Below are 14,743 nucleotides of genomic sequence, written 5' to 3' on the forward strand. Positions count from 1 at the left end.
CAAAGCTGTCTAATAAGAACCGGACATGCGAGGAAGGGCTTGCTGGACTGGGCCCTCGAGGGGGAAAAGTCTGAAATCACCAGTCCCAGTAGTAATTGACACTTGTCCTAGTTAGGGTAAATTTGCCAAAAACATCCCCGATTGCCCGATTTCCAATTCAAGCGGCTCCTCCCCACTCCAGGTAGGGGGCAGGCGCGTTAAGCGTGCGTTGGGAGTTTGTGTGCTGTTTCTTTTATTCTCCTTTTGCCTCTCCTCAGTTATTTCTTCTTCCTGTCCCTTTTTCCTTCCCTTTCTTCTCCTCTTAACCTTGTATGCAACCCCCACCTGACTTCCGGTCAGCAGACTGCTGCCTTGAATCCCTGCCCCACGTGCATGTATTAAATAAGCGTAATGAACATACATAGAATGACTCTTGTGTCCTGGCTCGACAGTGGCTTTTTGAAACACACACTAGTGACACATCTGCAGAGAGCCTCACAACGCCCAAGTGTTAGGAATGCACACAGTCACCTTTCACGGGCCATAGGAGAGGGGGCACGTACAAAGCAAAGGTGCTGTCTGGCACCCACACACACAATTGACTGGTTTAGTTCTACGATCAAACACCCCGACCTGTTGTTGTACCTTGCTCCTGGGAATCATGCAGCGTTCACTGATCATGAAATGTTCGACAAGAAGGCAGATGCAGTTTGTTGTCTAGGCACTTGCATCTGGCAATCCACACTGTGTTCACAGCGCTCCACTCTCGGGAAGTGGATGCAGACTTGAGTCGAGAGCTCAAAGTCCAGTCCAGAAGGTGCTGGGGCGTGCAGGTCAACGGGTGAACGATTGCAAGGCTGTGTCAGTTCCCCCAACTGGACACTGGACACTTGCCCGCCTAGATTCTGGCTTAAAGGGTTACTATCTCTGGTTTAAAGGAGAATAAAAGTGACCTTGCTCCATCTTAGGGGGCCAGTTGAGATAGCTCAAAGCGTTCCTAGGAGAAGGCAGGCTGCGTGGGTAGCGTTGCATTCCCAGCCCTTCGTAACCCTTAAGGAGAGGGCTGCGGCATTTCATTCCCAACTCCCGCTGATCCATTCGCTCCCTTCCCTTTGATTGCCAGTCCACAAAGCCCTGTCGAGCCCGGCTCACAGTGGCCCAGTGCCGGGAGCACAGATAAACAAGGAAGTTGCCAGACTGGGTTGTGCAGCCCATGGGAAGAGAGGCACAGCAGATGCCTTTTCCCTTGTTGTTTTTGTTAGCCAGACGTCCTGACCTCTCTGCATATTAATCTTATTTGGGGGAGGCCCAGTCTAAGGCCAGGCCTGTCCTGCAGCTACGGGACCAGTGTAGGTGCTTCCTGTATCCACAGAAAGCGTTTTGCCAGTGGTTTAGTTAATCCTCCCCGCGAGAGGTGGTAGCTATACCGACCTGGCTGTGCTGACGGTGGGGATTAGGGAAAACAAGCTGCAGTGCACAGGGCATGACGTTTTTCCCACCCTTGAGCCATGTAGTTGGCAGGATCTAATTTTTAGAAGTAGCCTCGGCCTAAACACAGACATTACCCAGGTTTAACTAAATCCATTTAACCCCTTCATCCCCTTAGGGAAACTGCTGCAGGCTTGTGTATAGACCAGGCCTGAGACCTGGGTGAACGCTTTGCCTTTGGGGCTACTGCGTTCAGGGACTGCTGCTCCCACCCGGTACCCCCCCGACACCCAGCTCCCACCTCCTTCCCAGTACCACGGCATTAAAGGCAGAGTGCTCAGCTGTGTGTGGAAGGCACGTGCTGATGGATCCCTGCTCTCCAGTTCACCCAGGTCCCATCAGCATCGGGACTCGGTTTTGTGTACAATAAAGCATGGCGCTGCAGCAGCTGCGGTAAATATGTACCACATTTGCCATCTCCAGCCTAGATCAGGCTCAGCCATTTGGCCAGATGGGAGAGAACGGAATCAGGTATTCAGTGATCTCCTGGCTCCCTAGATATATTCTTCATCAGCTTCACAATTCCTACAAGCCAGCGGACGTGTCTCAGGCCAGGCCTATGCTAAAAGGGAAGGTCAAATCAAGATACGCAACTCGTAGCTGGAGTGGACGTACCTTGTTTTAAATTTTCCTCTGTTCCCATCGGCTTCCCTTACTCCTCGCACACGCGGAAGTATCCTCTGAGTTCGATGTAGCGAGTCTTAACTAGACTTGCTAAATCAAATTCCAGAAGATCGATCGCAGCAGGGTCGATCTTCCATTTAGTGAAGACGTGGTCTCAGCAACCAGCAGGGTTTTGGATGAATATGAGGAGGGAAGGCTGCATGGTGACTTCCCAGTACAAGATCTGTTCCTATGGTTGCAGGGAAAAGTGGTGTCACATGACCCAGGAGGAGCGTGACGACAGCCTACGGTTTAACGAGAACATCACTTTTGGGCAGCTCGGGTAAGGCGCATGCTATTTGACTGACAATGTCTGAGTCTGGGTGGCCAGAAGGAGCCTGTCCGTTGCTGTCATGGACAAAATCTCAATAGAAAGAGATTGCAACTCTTTTCCCAAGCTTGAATCAGGGTCCAAGCATGTAGATTTGGGGTGTTGGGTCAGGTCTTTGATAACAAAGAACAGAAATTTAGTGTGCCCGAGAGGATGAACAGACTGACGCTAAAGCAAAGGGGTTGCTGGGCTGATGTTTCCTTCCCCGATTAAATAGCTTTGGAAATTGAGCCGAACGGGTGATAAAAATGCTGCCACTCCAGTATTTAGACAGTTCATTCACTGAAAACGGGAGTGGGTTTTTTATCTCTCTAGATTCTCAGAACCAGCATTCCAGTGTCCAGGGTTTTCAGGCCCCTCTCTCTCTCATTCCTCTCCCCTCCAAAGAGCAGACATGGATTCTCCCAGGAAGAAATCCACTAACTCCCTCTCTCCCATGGCTCTGACTGGGATTAGAAGAATCCTTTGCCCTTGTCCTCCTTTCAGGCAGGGGCTGGAAGGGTTACCTTGATGGCTGTGGAGGCAAAGCCAGATAGTCGGTGGAGAAGGTGAGATGCTCTTTGCGGCCAGTGGGTGATGTACGCTGGGCTCCAGAGAAGGGGTCTGCCCCCGTAGCAATACAAGAACAGGGAATGCCCACCACATACCCAGATGCCGGTTCCAACCCCTGGGTTATAGGAGTGAGAGAAGGGATCCTGCCAGGCATGGGGGCTCTGCGGTTGACTCCTTGCGGTGCCCGTACCATTTCTGTCCCCTTTTCCCCCAGCACGTTCACTCACAACATGTTGGCATTCGGCCTGAGCAAGAAGCTCTGCAACGACTTTCTGAAGAAGCAGGCCGTGATCGGCAACCTGGACGAAGGTAGGACGGGCAGGGCGGGGCCTGGAGCCACGCACCAGCTCCTGGAGGGCGGAGACTGCGCTGGTGGGAAGGAGGCGGGGAAGTAATTGGTCTCCCAGAGACAGGCGCAGGCTAGGAGAAGCCAACTGCAATGGGGAGGAGGCATATCTGAAATGCACCCTTTAGCCTGGGCAAAGAGGGCAGGTTGGACCTCCCTGGTCCCAGCTCCCTGGGGACCTGACCCAGCCTGGACAAGGGAGTTTTCCAGACCAGGGAAGATCTGGGGGGGCTCCTCTCCCCAGCTACCTGGCACCACTGCCCTCAGCCCCTTGGCTGCAACAGCCCTGCGGGCTGTGAGATCTACAGCGCTCCCCTCCCTCCCTCGCTTCTTGACCCCACCAGCTGCGAGTTCTGCTGCTCCCCCTCCCCCCGCGGGCTCTGGCTTCCCTGCCCCAGCTGGCTGTGGGCTCCGGTGCCCCATGGGCTCCACTGCCATGCTGGCCCTGCTCCCATCTGCGAACAACCTCTATGCTGGGACGCTCCAGTCTAGCAACACCCCATCGGGGGTCAATTGCCCTAGTGCCGGTGAAGTTAATAGGCCCAGATTCCCTGCTGGTGTGAACTGCTGCAGCTTCATTGGACTAAATCAGGCCAGATGCCCAGCTGGCACGAATGGGGCACCATCCCCCGTTGTCTGGGTGTTTGGCTCCACAGCTGGGCCGATGACAGTGCAGACATGCCGTTTCTCACCAGTGCCCAATCAGGCCAGGGGGGTCGTTGGTTTGTTTACAGCTCAAGACTCAGCTGGGGAAACTCGCTGTCCAGTAGCATCTAAACGAAATAAAATATGCTGGTACCTTGCTTGTTGTGTTACGGCCTTGATTTATTGTAAAGAGCCCCCGGGCACCTAGGGACAGCATCTGCCCCTCTCTCGTTTCATCTTCTCAGCATGATAAACCCTGGCCTCACAAATCTCATTTTCTCTTTGCCTTGCAGAGCAAAACAAGCTGCTTAGCGATCACATTGAGCAAATGGCCGCCGAATAGCGCCTCTGGCCTTCATCCGGCGTTCGGAGAGAGGCAGAGAGGAGCGTCTGCGGAATGGGAGGATTCCTCCTCCGTGACCCTGCGCAAATGAAGATGGGCTACGTGAAACCACCACAATAAACCTGCATGATTGTCAGCAAACCTTAGAGCTGCACCAGGCAGCCCATAGAAATAGGAGCGCACACCGAACCAACCCTTTCCAGATGCTCCTTCCTCCCAGAGCCCTGTCGCATTGTCTGAGTCGAATATCCCACGAGGTGTTTGTGTCTGTAAAATGGAGTAATGCTCAAGATCCCCATGTATTTATGTGGGCTCTGGGGAGGGGACAGTATTGCTGTATCCCAGGCATCAGTGAGGTGCCGTGCACTGGTCCTGCTGCTGGAAACTTTCCTGATGAGACTGCATCAGTAGGCCACAGCCGATGAGGTCGAAAGATTCTGTAGGCAGGGCATGGGGTGAAGGGAGGGAATAATACGGCAGCACGAGGTGCTTGTTACTTTAGAAGGTTGGTAGCCAGTGGCTAATCCAGGTGGAAACAGGACTCTAATCTCCCCCAGCTCAGAGATCAAGATCCGGGCTCTTCTTGTATATTGTGGTGCATTGGAAGTTTATCCACAAACGCTGCACCAGGCGTTTTGCTTTGGCAGCGGAGCAGCTGCTGCGATAAGAACCAGCCTTGACGATCCTCTCGTTTGAGCCAGCGCTATCCTGCAGCCAGACGGGCTGATGCGCTTGCCGTTTGCTCGGCCCTTCGAAGGAGACATCGGTTGCTCCCGTTGTTGGGGCGAAGGAGGGGGGAGCATTCTTTAGCGACGCGGCCTGGGCAGAAGCGAGCGCTCTAGGGAAGGGTGGGAGACTGATCTTGGAGCCGCTGCAGATCGTCGATGTCGGGAGTCTGGTTTTGTGTCACATCGCCTTTCCTTATCTCACTGAAAACGCCGCGCCTGGTCTGGGCGATAGGCAGACAAACTCATGCACATCTTTCTGCTGCAAACACATAACTACACCTAGCTAGCAACCCCCCTCCCTCAGTACAAAGGTCCTTCCACAGTGACCCTTGGAGATCTTTATTGGCATCGCTTCAAAGGAAAGAGAGTGAAATTTGCACATCTTGATGTGAGGGCAAATCAGTGAACTTCCTTAGTGAGCTCTAGAGAGTGGCAGCAGCCTTATTCAAGGGAATTTGCTGTGGTCAGCTGGAGAAAGGATTCTAAGTCACTTGCTCTGAGAATCCTCTGGGTGGCGCCTTCCTGACCGGGAGAGGCCCAGGAGACGTGTTGGCTGACTTCCCAGGAGCTTGGCCCCATTGCAGTTCACTTGGTGGAACTCGGAAGTGCAGCTCAGGGCTCAGACATGGTGGTATCTGGGATGAGAGAGCCTGGCCACCAGGCGGGGGATGAACGTGGCTAGTGATTGCTGGGGGAGGAGGCGCCCCAAACACAATTGGAGCCTCACTTGCCCTTCTGGCTTTGCCCTGGACAAAAGAAACGCAGGTTAGTTTTCCTGGTCGCCGCCGCTTCCAGCCACCCACTTGTTTTAGATGCACCGACTCAGGCGGATGCATCTCTAGCTAGCCTGTTAAATGCCACCCCCCGTGCACGTGCAGCCTGCACACATCCTGGGTGTTAGTGACTCACTCGGCCTCTGGGCTTCCTCCGTGCCACATTACAGAGCGTGCTGTTCTTGTTCCAAGGGGAAAGGAAATATTAATCTTATTGTCTTTCTGCAAATGTAATCATCCTCCACTCTCCTCCTTGACCTCTACATTACCAATCAGCATCCTGAAATGGCCCAGGGTAAATACTCATTTGATTCCTGGCCTCTCCCGTTGATGTATTACGATCAGTAGCACAGAGTACACAGACTGTCATTTCTTTCTGGGGCCGGTGTTGCCAGTGCGGCATGCAGTGTCTCAGTGAACCTTGGATGCTGAGTGTTCAAAGAGGGATGAGTGGCTAGAATCATCCATGTGTATACCAGCGACTTTGAAAGGGGACACACAGATTTTTTTTTTTTTTTTAAAGGCGCAGATAGCTAGATAAAAATGGGAACCTTGTACCAAAACTCAGGGACTTCAGAGATCAGTACTGAAACTTCTAGAGAAGCCCTATGCAAGGGAAACCAGATGGCTTTTCCTATGGGAACGTGTGTCAGGACCCCGTGTTAAAGGCTCTGGAGCACAACGCAGAGCCGTGCAAATGGCAAGCAAGCGTTGAGCCCTTTCTCGTGCTCTGGGGCTGTCGGACAAGCATTGACAGCCTCGCACACGCTTATTTACAACAAAACTTGTGTAGTTGTGTACTTCAGGAAATGCTTGCGTTGTGGTGTTCAGGCAGCCATCTTGTGTTCAAAGCTTTGTTTCTCTTCAAAAGTATTCCTGTCGCGGACTTCTGTGTTTAAACGAGCCTGCTTTTTGAGGGACACTTGTCTAAGGCTGTTCTGTGCTGTCGGTTTCGTCCTGTAAGATTCATAGTGTAGCAGGTTTGTTTTAATGCAGCCTTTTGACATTTTGACGTATTGGCCCTGCAGAGTAACGTATTAAATCTGTAGAATGGTATTTCACATTGAGTAACCTCTGTGACTCTTCCCAGTCATGTTGCGATTTTTAAGTGTGCCGTGTGATCCTTCCAACCCCCCAAAGCAAGCCCTTAATCGTAGACTGATGCTCAGGAATTGAAAAATAAAAATGTTCTAGGTTAGATGTTTGTAAAACTGCAAACGAGAGAAGCCGCAGTGTTTGGTGTTGGCCATGTGACCAAATCACGTGTTACTCATGAGCTCTGAGGCGGCTGATCCCTTTCCTACCGATTGCAAATGCAATTGATCTGCCTCTTCTGCCCCATGCCAGTTTTGATGTGTGCGGTGTTGTCAGTCGCTTACTGCTGAGACTTGCTGTCTGTCATGGAGGCAAACTCCATGCATCAGTCCTGGCTTAAAAGGAAGAAGCCACGATTAAGTGTACATGAGAGGTCCCAGAGCAGCCTAAGGAGGACACACGGGGAGTGGGGAGTTTGCAGTGTTCTTATAATATCAAACAGGTTGGAACAGCTGAGTAGCACGAGGCAGTAAAAGCCCCGTGTTCCCCTCACGTCGATCTCCCCTCTCTGCCCAACACCCACACCTGTTGCCAGGTGCACGGTCACAAGTCCCTCTCTCAGCCTTTCCTTTCAGGTCAGAGCTGCTTTGTGCTGGATGCATCTCCTAGGAAAACCCTGGTCACTGTTCTCTTGCAAAGCTCCTAAGACCCCTCTCTCCCGTGGAATGTGGAAGAGCAGGGGCAGCTGCTTGGAAACTTGACCGACTGCAGACTCCCTCCCATGACCCGTCTCTTCCTCATGGAGACACCCAAGGAGGGGTCAGAGGGGAGGCGTGCCAGCCTTGCCGCATCCTTGTCCCCTCTTGGAAAAGCATCAGACCCCAGCGGCCAGCCTGATGCATGGGGCTGTATCTCCTCTCCTGCACCAGTCCAGCATATGGCTGCAAAGGTCAGCTCCTCCCTTGCGGTGGGGTCGGAAGCAGACACCGGGATCTCCAGAGTGTGCTGGAAGAGACGCCTGGATTTGAAAGAGGCCGGGACTTCTTAACTCCAGGCGTGTGGGCCGGCAGAACACTCGAGCCATATGCAAAACTGTAAGCACTGGCTTGCAGCGGCACACGCGTGTATGTAAGCACAGGGATGCCTCAGAGCGCCTAGCCCAAGACCTTTCCCATCCGTTATCTTAGTTTGTGAACTTTGCCCCCTTTCCTCTTCAAATCAGTGTCTTGAGGGTAGCCTCTTGCCCCTTAGCACCATACAAGGTAATGTTAAAAAGGGGTTAATGTCCTGAGCAAGGAGCTGCTGATTCAAAGCCCTGTAATCATCCGCCCAGGGAACTTTAGCACCTGTTATAAAGCAAAAAATCACTCCTCTTCATTGGCTTGTCAGGGGAAACCTCCCTCCTGCTGCTCCACCCGGAGAAGGGGGGGGGAGAATGTTTGACAAATTAGCCTGGTTTTTCCCTTTGCGATCTCGAATTATTGCGTCCGGCTCAGGTGGAATGAGAAGGGTTTGGATCCGTGTGTCTCCGTTCCAAGTGGGCCCCTCTGTGAAGGGCGTTTCCTGGCCACACATCTCATTGGACACGTTACTTTTTGTACCTGGCCTCCTGGGGGACTCCTGTAGAACCTACTTATCTGGAACTGTCTAAACATGGTACCAAACCTGGGGAAAAGACAGGCCAATGAGAGAACTGGGAGCACGCGTCTTGCTCCTTCCTGGTTCCCAAGGCGGGCGTAGGTTAGAATGTGGCATTGCCTACCTGAAATTCAGAGAGTGTCTCACTTTCCCAGAGGTTGCTGGTTTGGGGTGGATCCATCTAAAATTGTATTGTTCGGGGAAAAATTGCTGTTAAGGCCGTAACTGCACTTAGAAATTTATTCTGCTTATTACTGAATTGATGGCAGCTCCAGCAGTGACCCCTCCACCCTTTGCTAGTAGCAGGTGATCATCCAAGTGCAGTCTGCGGTATGTTTGATCTCAGTCTCTCTCATGTTTTCTTTCCTGAATTATGCTGTGTTCTTCCCACACTAGAAAAGTGTAGCTGTGAAAACATGTTATATTGCACGTGTATTTTTTCTAAAAAAATATAAAAATTAAAAAAAAATGCAAAGAAAATGTTTAAATGTGTTGCCCCACGTTACAGAATGTTTGTTGCTTCCATTGGGGTTCCAAATGCTGTATTTTACTCTTTATATAAATATAAAGACTTATCTCTATATATCTATTGATCTGAGTTCTGTTTGACATCGTGTTTAATGCTGTTACTGCCATAACGTGGGCTCAGGCTGTTAGACAGTTGATGCATTGTGCCAGGATTATGTGACTTGGTTTCCCAGGCGATCTTGATTTAAGCCTCAGACCTCAGTGGTTCAGCAGCCAAATTGGTGATCAACATTATCCAAAAGAACCACAATCGTGTGACTTAGGGATGTAATAGTGTAACCGTTTAAACAGTTAGCCAATAAGCATCAGCTTATCGGTTACTGTAGCGGTTACACACCGGCTCCCAGCCCTGCTCCTGGGGAGCCAGCTGCTGCCCTGGCACTGTGGGTTCCACAGTATAAAACTCTCTATCTCAATCAAAATACAATTCTCAGCGAAATGACTTACATTGTAGAAGATTTGGTAAGACAGTAAAAAGCGTCTTGCCTAATTAATAGCATAGATTTGTTAATTAAATCACCGCTTTTTAATATAGGCTGCAAAGAGCCATAGACGATGAATGAAAGTCCCAAGCCGCAGCCTGAGTACCTCTTGTTTAAGTGTGTGTTTGGGAATGTATCAAAACTGAGGGGGCTAACGAATGCATTCCTGTTTTGGACCGTGGTGAGGGATTGGAATAAATTGTCTTTAACCCCCTTTCCCCGCAATCAACATTCTTACATTGAGCACGTATGTGACTCTTATCAGCTGTGATGAGCAGTAGTAATATCAGTGCATGAAAAAGCAATGGCCCCTTTCTCCCTCTGATGCTTTGCAGTATTTCCCCCGTCTCTTCCCATTCAGTTCCCCTTCCCGCTTCTCCCTGCACTAATCTACTTTTTGCAAACCTTAAAGGCATTGCACCTTTTCCTAACATGAGCATTTGGCCTGGAGCTGTTGAGGCTGCAAAGCCTTAATTACTTTTCCCTATGCCGAATCTTTGAGAATGGCCTGAAGATCCCAAGATGGGGACAGGGTTCAATAGAAGCCCCAGGATGTTTTAGTTTGCTGTGTTTTAAAAAGCAATTATCCGGCATTAAGATATAAAACGAATTTCCTCTGAATAATGGGCTTTGGCTTTCATACTCCCCGTGCCATTTAGGAAATCTAACCCAGGAAATGCTTATTTAAAATGCTAGTCTCTGTGTAGGGAGCAGTGTGTGCAAAACTGGCTTTGCAAACCTATATATTGCTTCCATATTTCTGCCACAGCTCCCCTCACTTGTAAAAGTGGTAGTTATCCTCACCTGTAAAATTGGTTCCTAGATGATGCTTTGCATATCAAACAGGCAGGAACAAAACTTGAGATTTTCTTTCTAACCATCTCAAGTCCACAGGTTCAAGTCCTTGCAGCTGTCGCAGAGTGTGCACATGGGCGGAGGCGCCTGATGTAACCGTCCTCTTCTCTGAATGTTGGGGTTATCAAATATTTCCTGGGGGGGAGGGTGGGAGGACAACACCATCAATGGCCACAGGAATTCTGCACTGCTTGGTTGCTGGTTCAAATCTAGCCTGACTTGGTGTGCTGATCAAGTCTCCCTTTTAGTCAGCTGTTCAGGGACTGGTGTGAAACGAATTGTTCTTGGATCATTTTCTGCTGGACAGGAGTCCACAACTCTGACACGGTGTCCACAACCAGCGCTGCTGTGGGCAATCTGAGCCGAGAGTTACGGGCTAATGTGAATGAGCTAATCTTTCCCCTTAGAATTGGTTCCTCCAAGGTGTTTTGGGAGGGCAGGCTATGGAGAAACCTGCAGCCCTTGTTCCATGGATAAGCGCATGTACGATCTCTGGAGTTGCCAAGATAGTGCCTTTCACCAGTACTGGAACTGTGTCTTCCTACGGGGAACCGGAGCAGAATTTAGCAGGCTAGTGAAAGAGGTTTGAGATGGTGTCATTAAACACCTCCAGCTAGTCAGGAGACTGGACCAGACATGATCGTAGATGTCAGCAGCAGTGTTTCCTGTAAGCTAAGTGCTTGGGTAGCCACCCAGGAGAGATTCAAATGCCACTCAGCTGATTAAACATATGCTGCGGGTGCTCTGCTATACTGGTGGTGCACATCTACACTTGCTTTGGTGCATGTAACAAAATGTATTCTGCACATGGATGGAAAAAATTAGAAGGAACATTGGTCAGCAGTCACTTCCATTGAACTGGAGCTGAAAGCTATTCAGGGACTAGTGTGGAATGGGAGAAACCCCTTGTCCACACCAGTGGTGCAGGATGTGAGGAGTGAGGCTAGCACCTCACTTGCCCTGCCTCCTCCATTAAGCAGATTCCAGCATGTATTCAAGGAGAACGATTGCTGCTAATTATTCTCAGCAATGGATCAACTTAGGACTGGTTGGCAACACATCATCAGGTGAGGTAGTTTTAACGTCCCAATCTGGGGCGGTTGCGTGAATCTCTATTCTGGTAGTGGTGGTTACTGCCTATAAGCCAGTCCTTTGCCTATAAGCTGGTCAGATGACGATGCTCTTGATAGAAAACCCCAGTTCTCTGAAATCCATGTGGGATATTATTTATTACTCCCCAGAAGGATGGAATAGTACAGGCAGTCCCCGGGTTACGTACAAGATAGGGACTATAGGTTTGTTCTTAAGTTGAATTTGTATGTAAGTCGGAACTGGCTCCAGATTCAGCCGCTGCTGCTGAAACTGACCAGGGGCTGACTACAGGAAGCTGGAGGCAGAATTGCTCTGCCCCCAGCTTCCTGGAATCAGCCACTGATCAGTTTCAACAGCGGCTGAATCTCGAGTCTGGGACAGAACAGCTGGGCTGCCAGGTAGGTCCCTGCAGGACCAATCTGGCAGCACCCCAGCTGCTCTACCCCAGGGTCCACAACAAAAGCCTGGTCTGCTGGAGGGGGGGGGGGCACACTAGCTGCCCCCCCCCAGCAGACCAGGGACATGGGGAGCAAAGCCGCAGCGGCAGCGGGGTGCCGCGCCTCTGAGGCTTTGATCTGGCAAAGCCTCAGAGGCACGGGACTCCACCGCCGCTGCAGCTTTGCTCCCAGTGTCCCTGGTCTGCTGGAGACGGTCCCCAGCAGACCAGGGGCACCCGGAGCAGCTTTTCTCGCCCCGGAGGTCGAGGTGGCGGGACCGCTGCGCTCTGGGGTTACATAAGTCGGATCCGCGTAACTTGGGGACTGCCTGTACTAGACTAACAATGTCATGACAGCCTTACCGCTAAAGACCAGACTACTCTGAATGCCTTGTGTTCTTTGGCATTTCTAGTGCTGATTGTGCAGCCTTATAGTAAGGAAGTCGGGGAATAATTATAAGGAGACTAACAGCTGCCACATTTTTTATGACCATCCCTAGGGCATTGTATATTTCACAGCTGGGGGAGCAGGGAAATAGATCAGCTTACAGCCTTTGCTTAGATGTTTATAGGATTTTTTCCTCTCTAGGAGAAATTTGGTCTTGGTCTGATTATTGTACAAAAATAGGCCAATGTAAGAGAGCACACGTGACACAATGCCTTTTATTGCTGCCCAAGGACCGGTTCCTCACCCTGTCACAGCAGAAACCAGTTCATATTACGTAAGATAGTACATGCACCTTTTAAAAATCTCTGATGCAGCATGAGTGCAGAGAGCAGCTTGATTTTCAACGCTGTGTATGGCCCATGTAAAAGAAAGACGGAGGCCTACGGTTATAGGGAACATCACAGCAAGATACACAACGGCAGCATTAATTATGTAGCGGCAGTTGACACACCTTGTTGCACGTTTTCCTCACTGTCCCCACAGCAGGCGGCCGATGGGAACAAATGCTCCTGTTGGCTTTCCTTACTACTAGCACAAGCAGGAGGACTAGCAGCCAGCAGGGGTGCCCTCTGAGTTTGACTTAGCGAGTCTTAACTAGACCCACTAACTCAAACTCCGGAAGATTGAATGTAGCAGCATCGATCTTCTGTCTAGTGAAGCTATTAGAGTCGGGCTGCAGCTTCCAATACATGTGCACTGTTGACTGATTGAATTCAACACTCACTACTTGCAGCTCCTGACACACCCCTGAGTCATGTGATGCATGGCTTGGACAATACAGATCCCATTCCTACAGCACAGTGTGTATGTAGCAAAGAGCTTTGCTCTAGTAGAAGCAGTGCCAGGCAATGGGTTTCATACAGAAACTGGCAAGTTTGGGAACCTGTCTGATATACATGACTTTATTTCAGGTGGCACATTCCAATCTTTGCTGGCTACTCATTTTGGATAGGAAACTCCCCAGTGCTTTCAGACAGCTGATGGCCTAGTGTCGCTCTCCCATGCACGGGAAGCAAGATTCAAAACCCGTTGAAGTGGATGGGTTTTGCATGTGGCCCTAGAGCAGGGTGCGCAATAAGCAGCCTGCAGGCCGGACGCTGTTCACGGGCATTCCCATCGCAGCTCCCATTGGCTGCTGTTCTCCATTCCCAGCCAATGGGAGTGGCAGGAAGCGACGCAGGCCAGGGTGCCACTTCTCACAGCAAACATCGCATATGGCCAACAGGAGCTGAGAGTGGCCGCACCTGTGGAGGTAAATAAAGCCTCTGGTGGTTAACCCTGGTGAACCGTGTCCAGCCTGCGGGCTGCTTATTGGCCACCTTGCCCCAGCTCTTTCATTGGGCCACACTGCTCAGGGCTGAAGTCCTGTGCAAACGTACTGGTGACTGCCCAGGATTCTGCTTCGCACTTTGACCGGTGTGGGCAGACTGTTGGGCTTTGGCTGAACGCCAGCGGAGCATACACGAGGGATCTGTTTTGTGTATTGCGTATCACTGAATTGCTCAGGGACATATCGCCACCCATCCGGCAGATGGCCTCTGCTTTCTAATCTGGTGCCCCCGTGAACAGCGTCCGGCCTGCAGGCTGCTTATTGCACACCCTGCTCTAGGGCCACATGCAAAACCCATCCACTTCAACGGGTTTTGAATCTTGCTTCCCGTGCATGGGAGAGCGACACTAGGCCATCAGCTGTCTTTCCAATCTAATCTTGGCTCTACGTTCTCCCCGGTACACAATGGGAAGGGTAAAATGGGGAAGGAAGCTAGATATTTGGTAACTTTTGAAGGGCTGGTGCCTTTTTCCTGTTCTGCTCATTCGAGCAATAAGAGAGGTCAGAAATGGACGGTGCGTTGTGCATGAGAGAGAACGCTTACTGCAAAGACGGGAGGGGATGTTCTCCCTTGCGGGGAAACAATGGGAGATTGTTTGTGTGCCGCAGAATTGTCAGGGGGGCCCGGTTCCACCATGGCGCAATAGTCCCCTAATTTGTCTGACTTTTGCCTAGGCATGGGACCAGGTAATGATATGCATAGGTCCCATTTGCACTACAAACTAGCTGTGCTGTCACCTGAGGCGGCTGCACTTGTAGCATCAGCAGGACCTGCATAGAAACTGTTCTGCGCAACACGGCTGCTCACAGAACAGTGGCTCTGACCAGTTGACGGAAGGTGTCTTCCCCCTTGAGGGCTGTATTGTAAAACCCAGCAGGAGACTTTCTAAGGGTAGTCTCTACCTCCTTTTCGGGGAACTTGGCTGGCTTCCCTCGCCCATGAGGGCCTTGCAGTGTTTTGGCTAAGCTGGGATACATTCAGTACAAAGCTCTCCCTGCACACTGCCCTCTAAGGCAGCGGTTTTCAACCTTTTTTTTTTCCCTTCATAAC

The 14,743-nt window shown here is 50.9% G+C and overlaps 1 protein-coding gene across 4 annotated transcripts in view; it reads left to right on the forward strand.

The window, feature by feature from the left end:
• KIAA0513 (KIAA0513 ortholog) overlaps positions 1 to 9,104 on the forward strand; it is a 94,100-nt gene extending 84,996 nt beyond the window's left edge. For all 4 annotated transcript variants that reach the window (XM_075939936.1, XM_075939932.1, XM_075939933.1 and 1 more), the window contains 3 exons: positions 2,333 to 2,413; positions 3,228 to 3,322; positions 4,298 to 9,104. In XM_075939936.1, coding sequence (XP_075796051.1) covers positions 2,333 to 2,413; positions 3,228 to 3,322; positions 4,298 to 4,347 — 226 coding nt within the window. In that variant the 3' untranslated portion in view covers positions 4,348 to 9,104. The remainder of the gene's footprint in view (positions 1 to 2,332; positions 2,414 to 3,227; positions 3,323 to 4,297) is intronic.
• Positions 9,105 to 14,743: the final 5,639 nt, after the last annotated feature.

This window comes from Pelodiscus sinensis, chromosome 12 (genome assembly GCF_049634645.1).
Source record: "Pelodiscus sinensis isolate JC-2024 chromosome 12, ASM4963464v1, whole genome shotgun sequence".
NCBI lineage: Eukaryota > Metazoa > Chordata > Testudines > Trionychidae > Pelodiscus > Pelodiscus sinensis.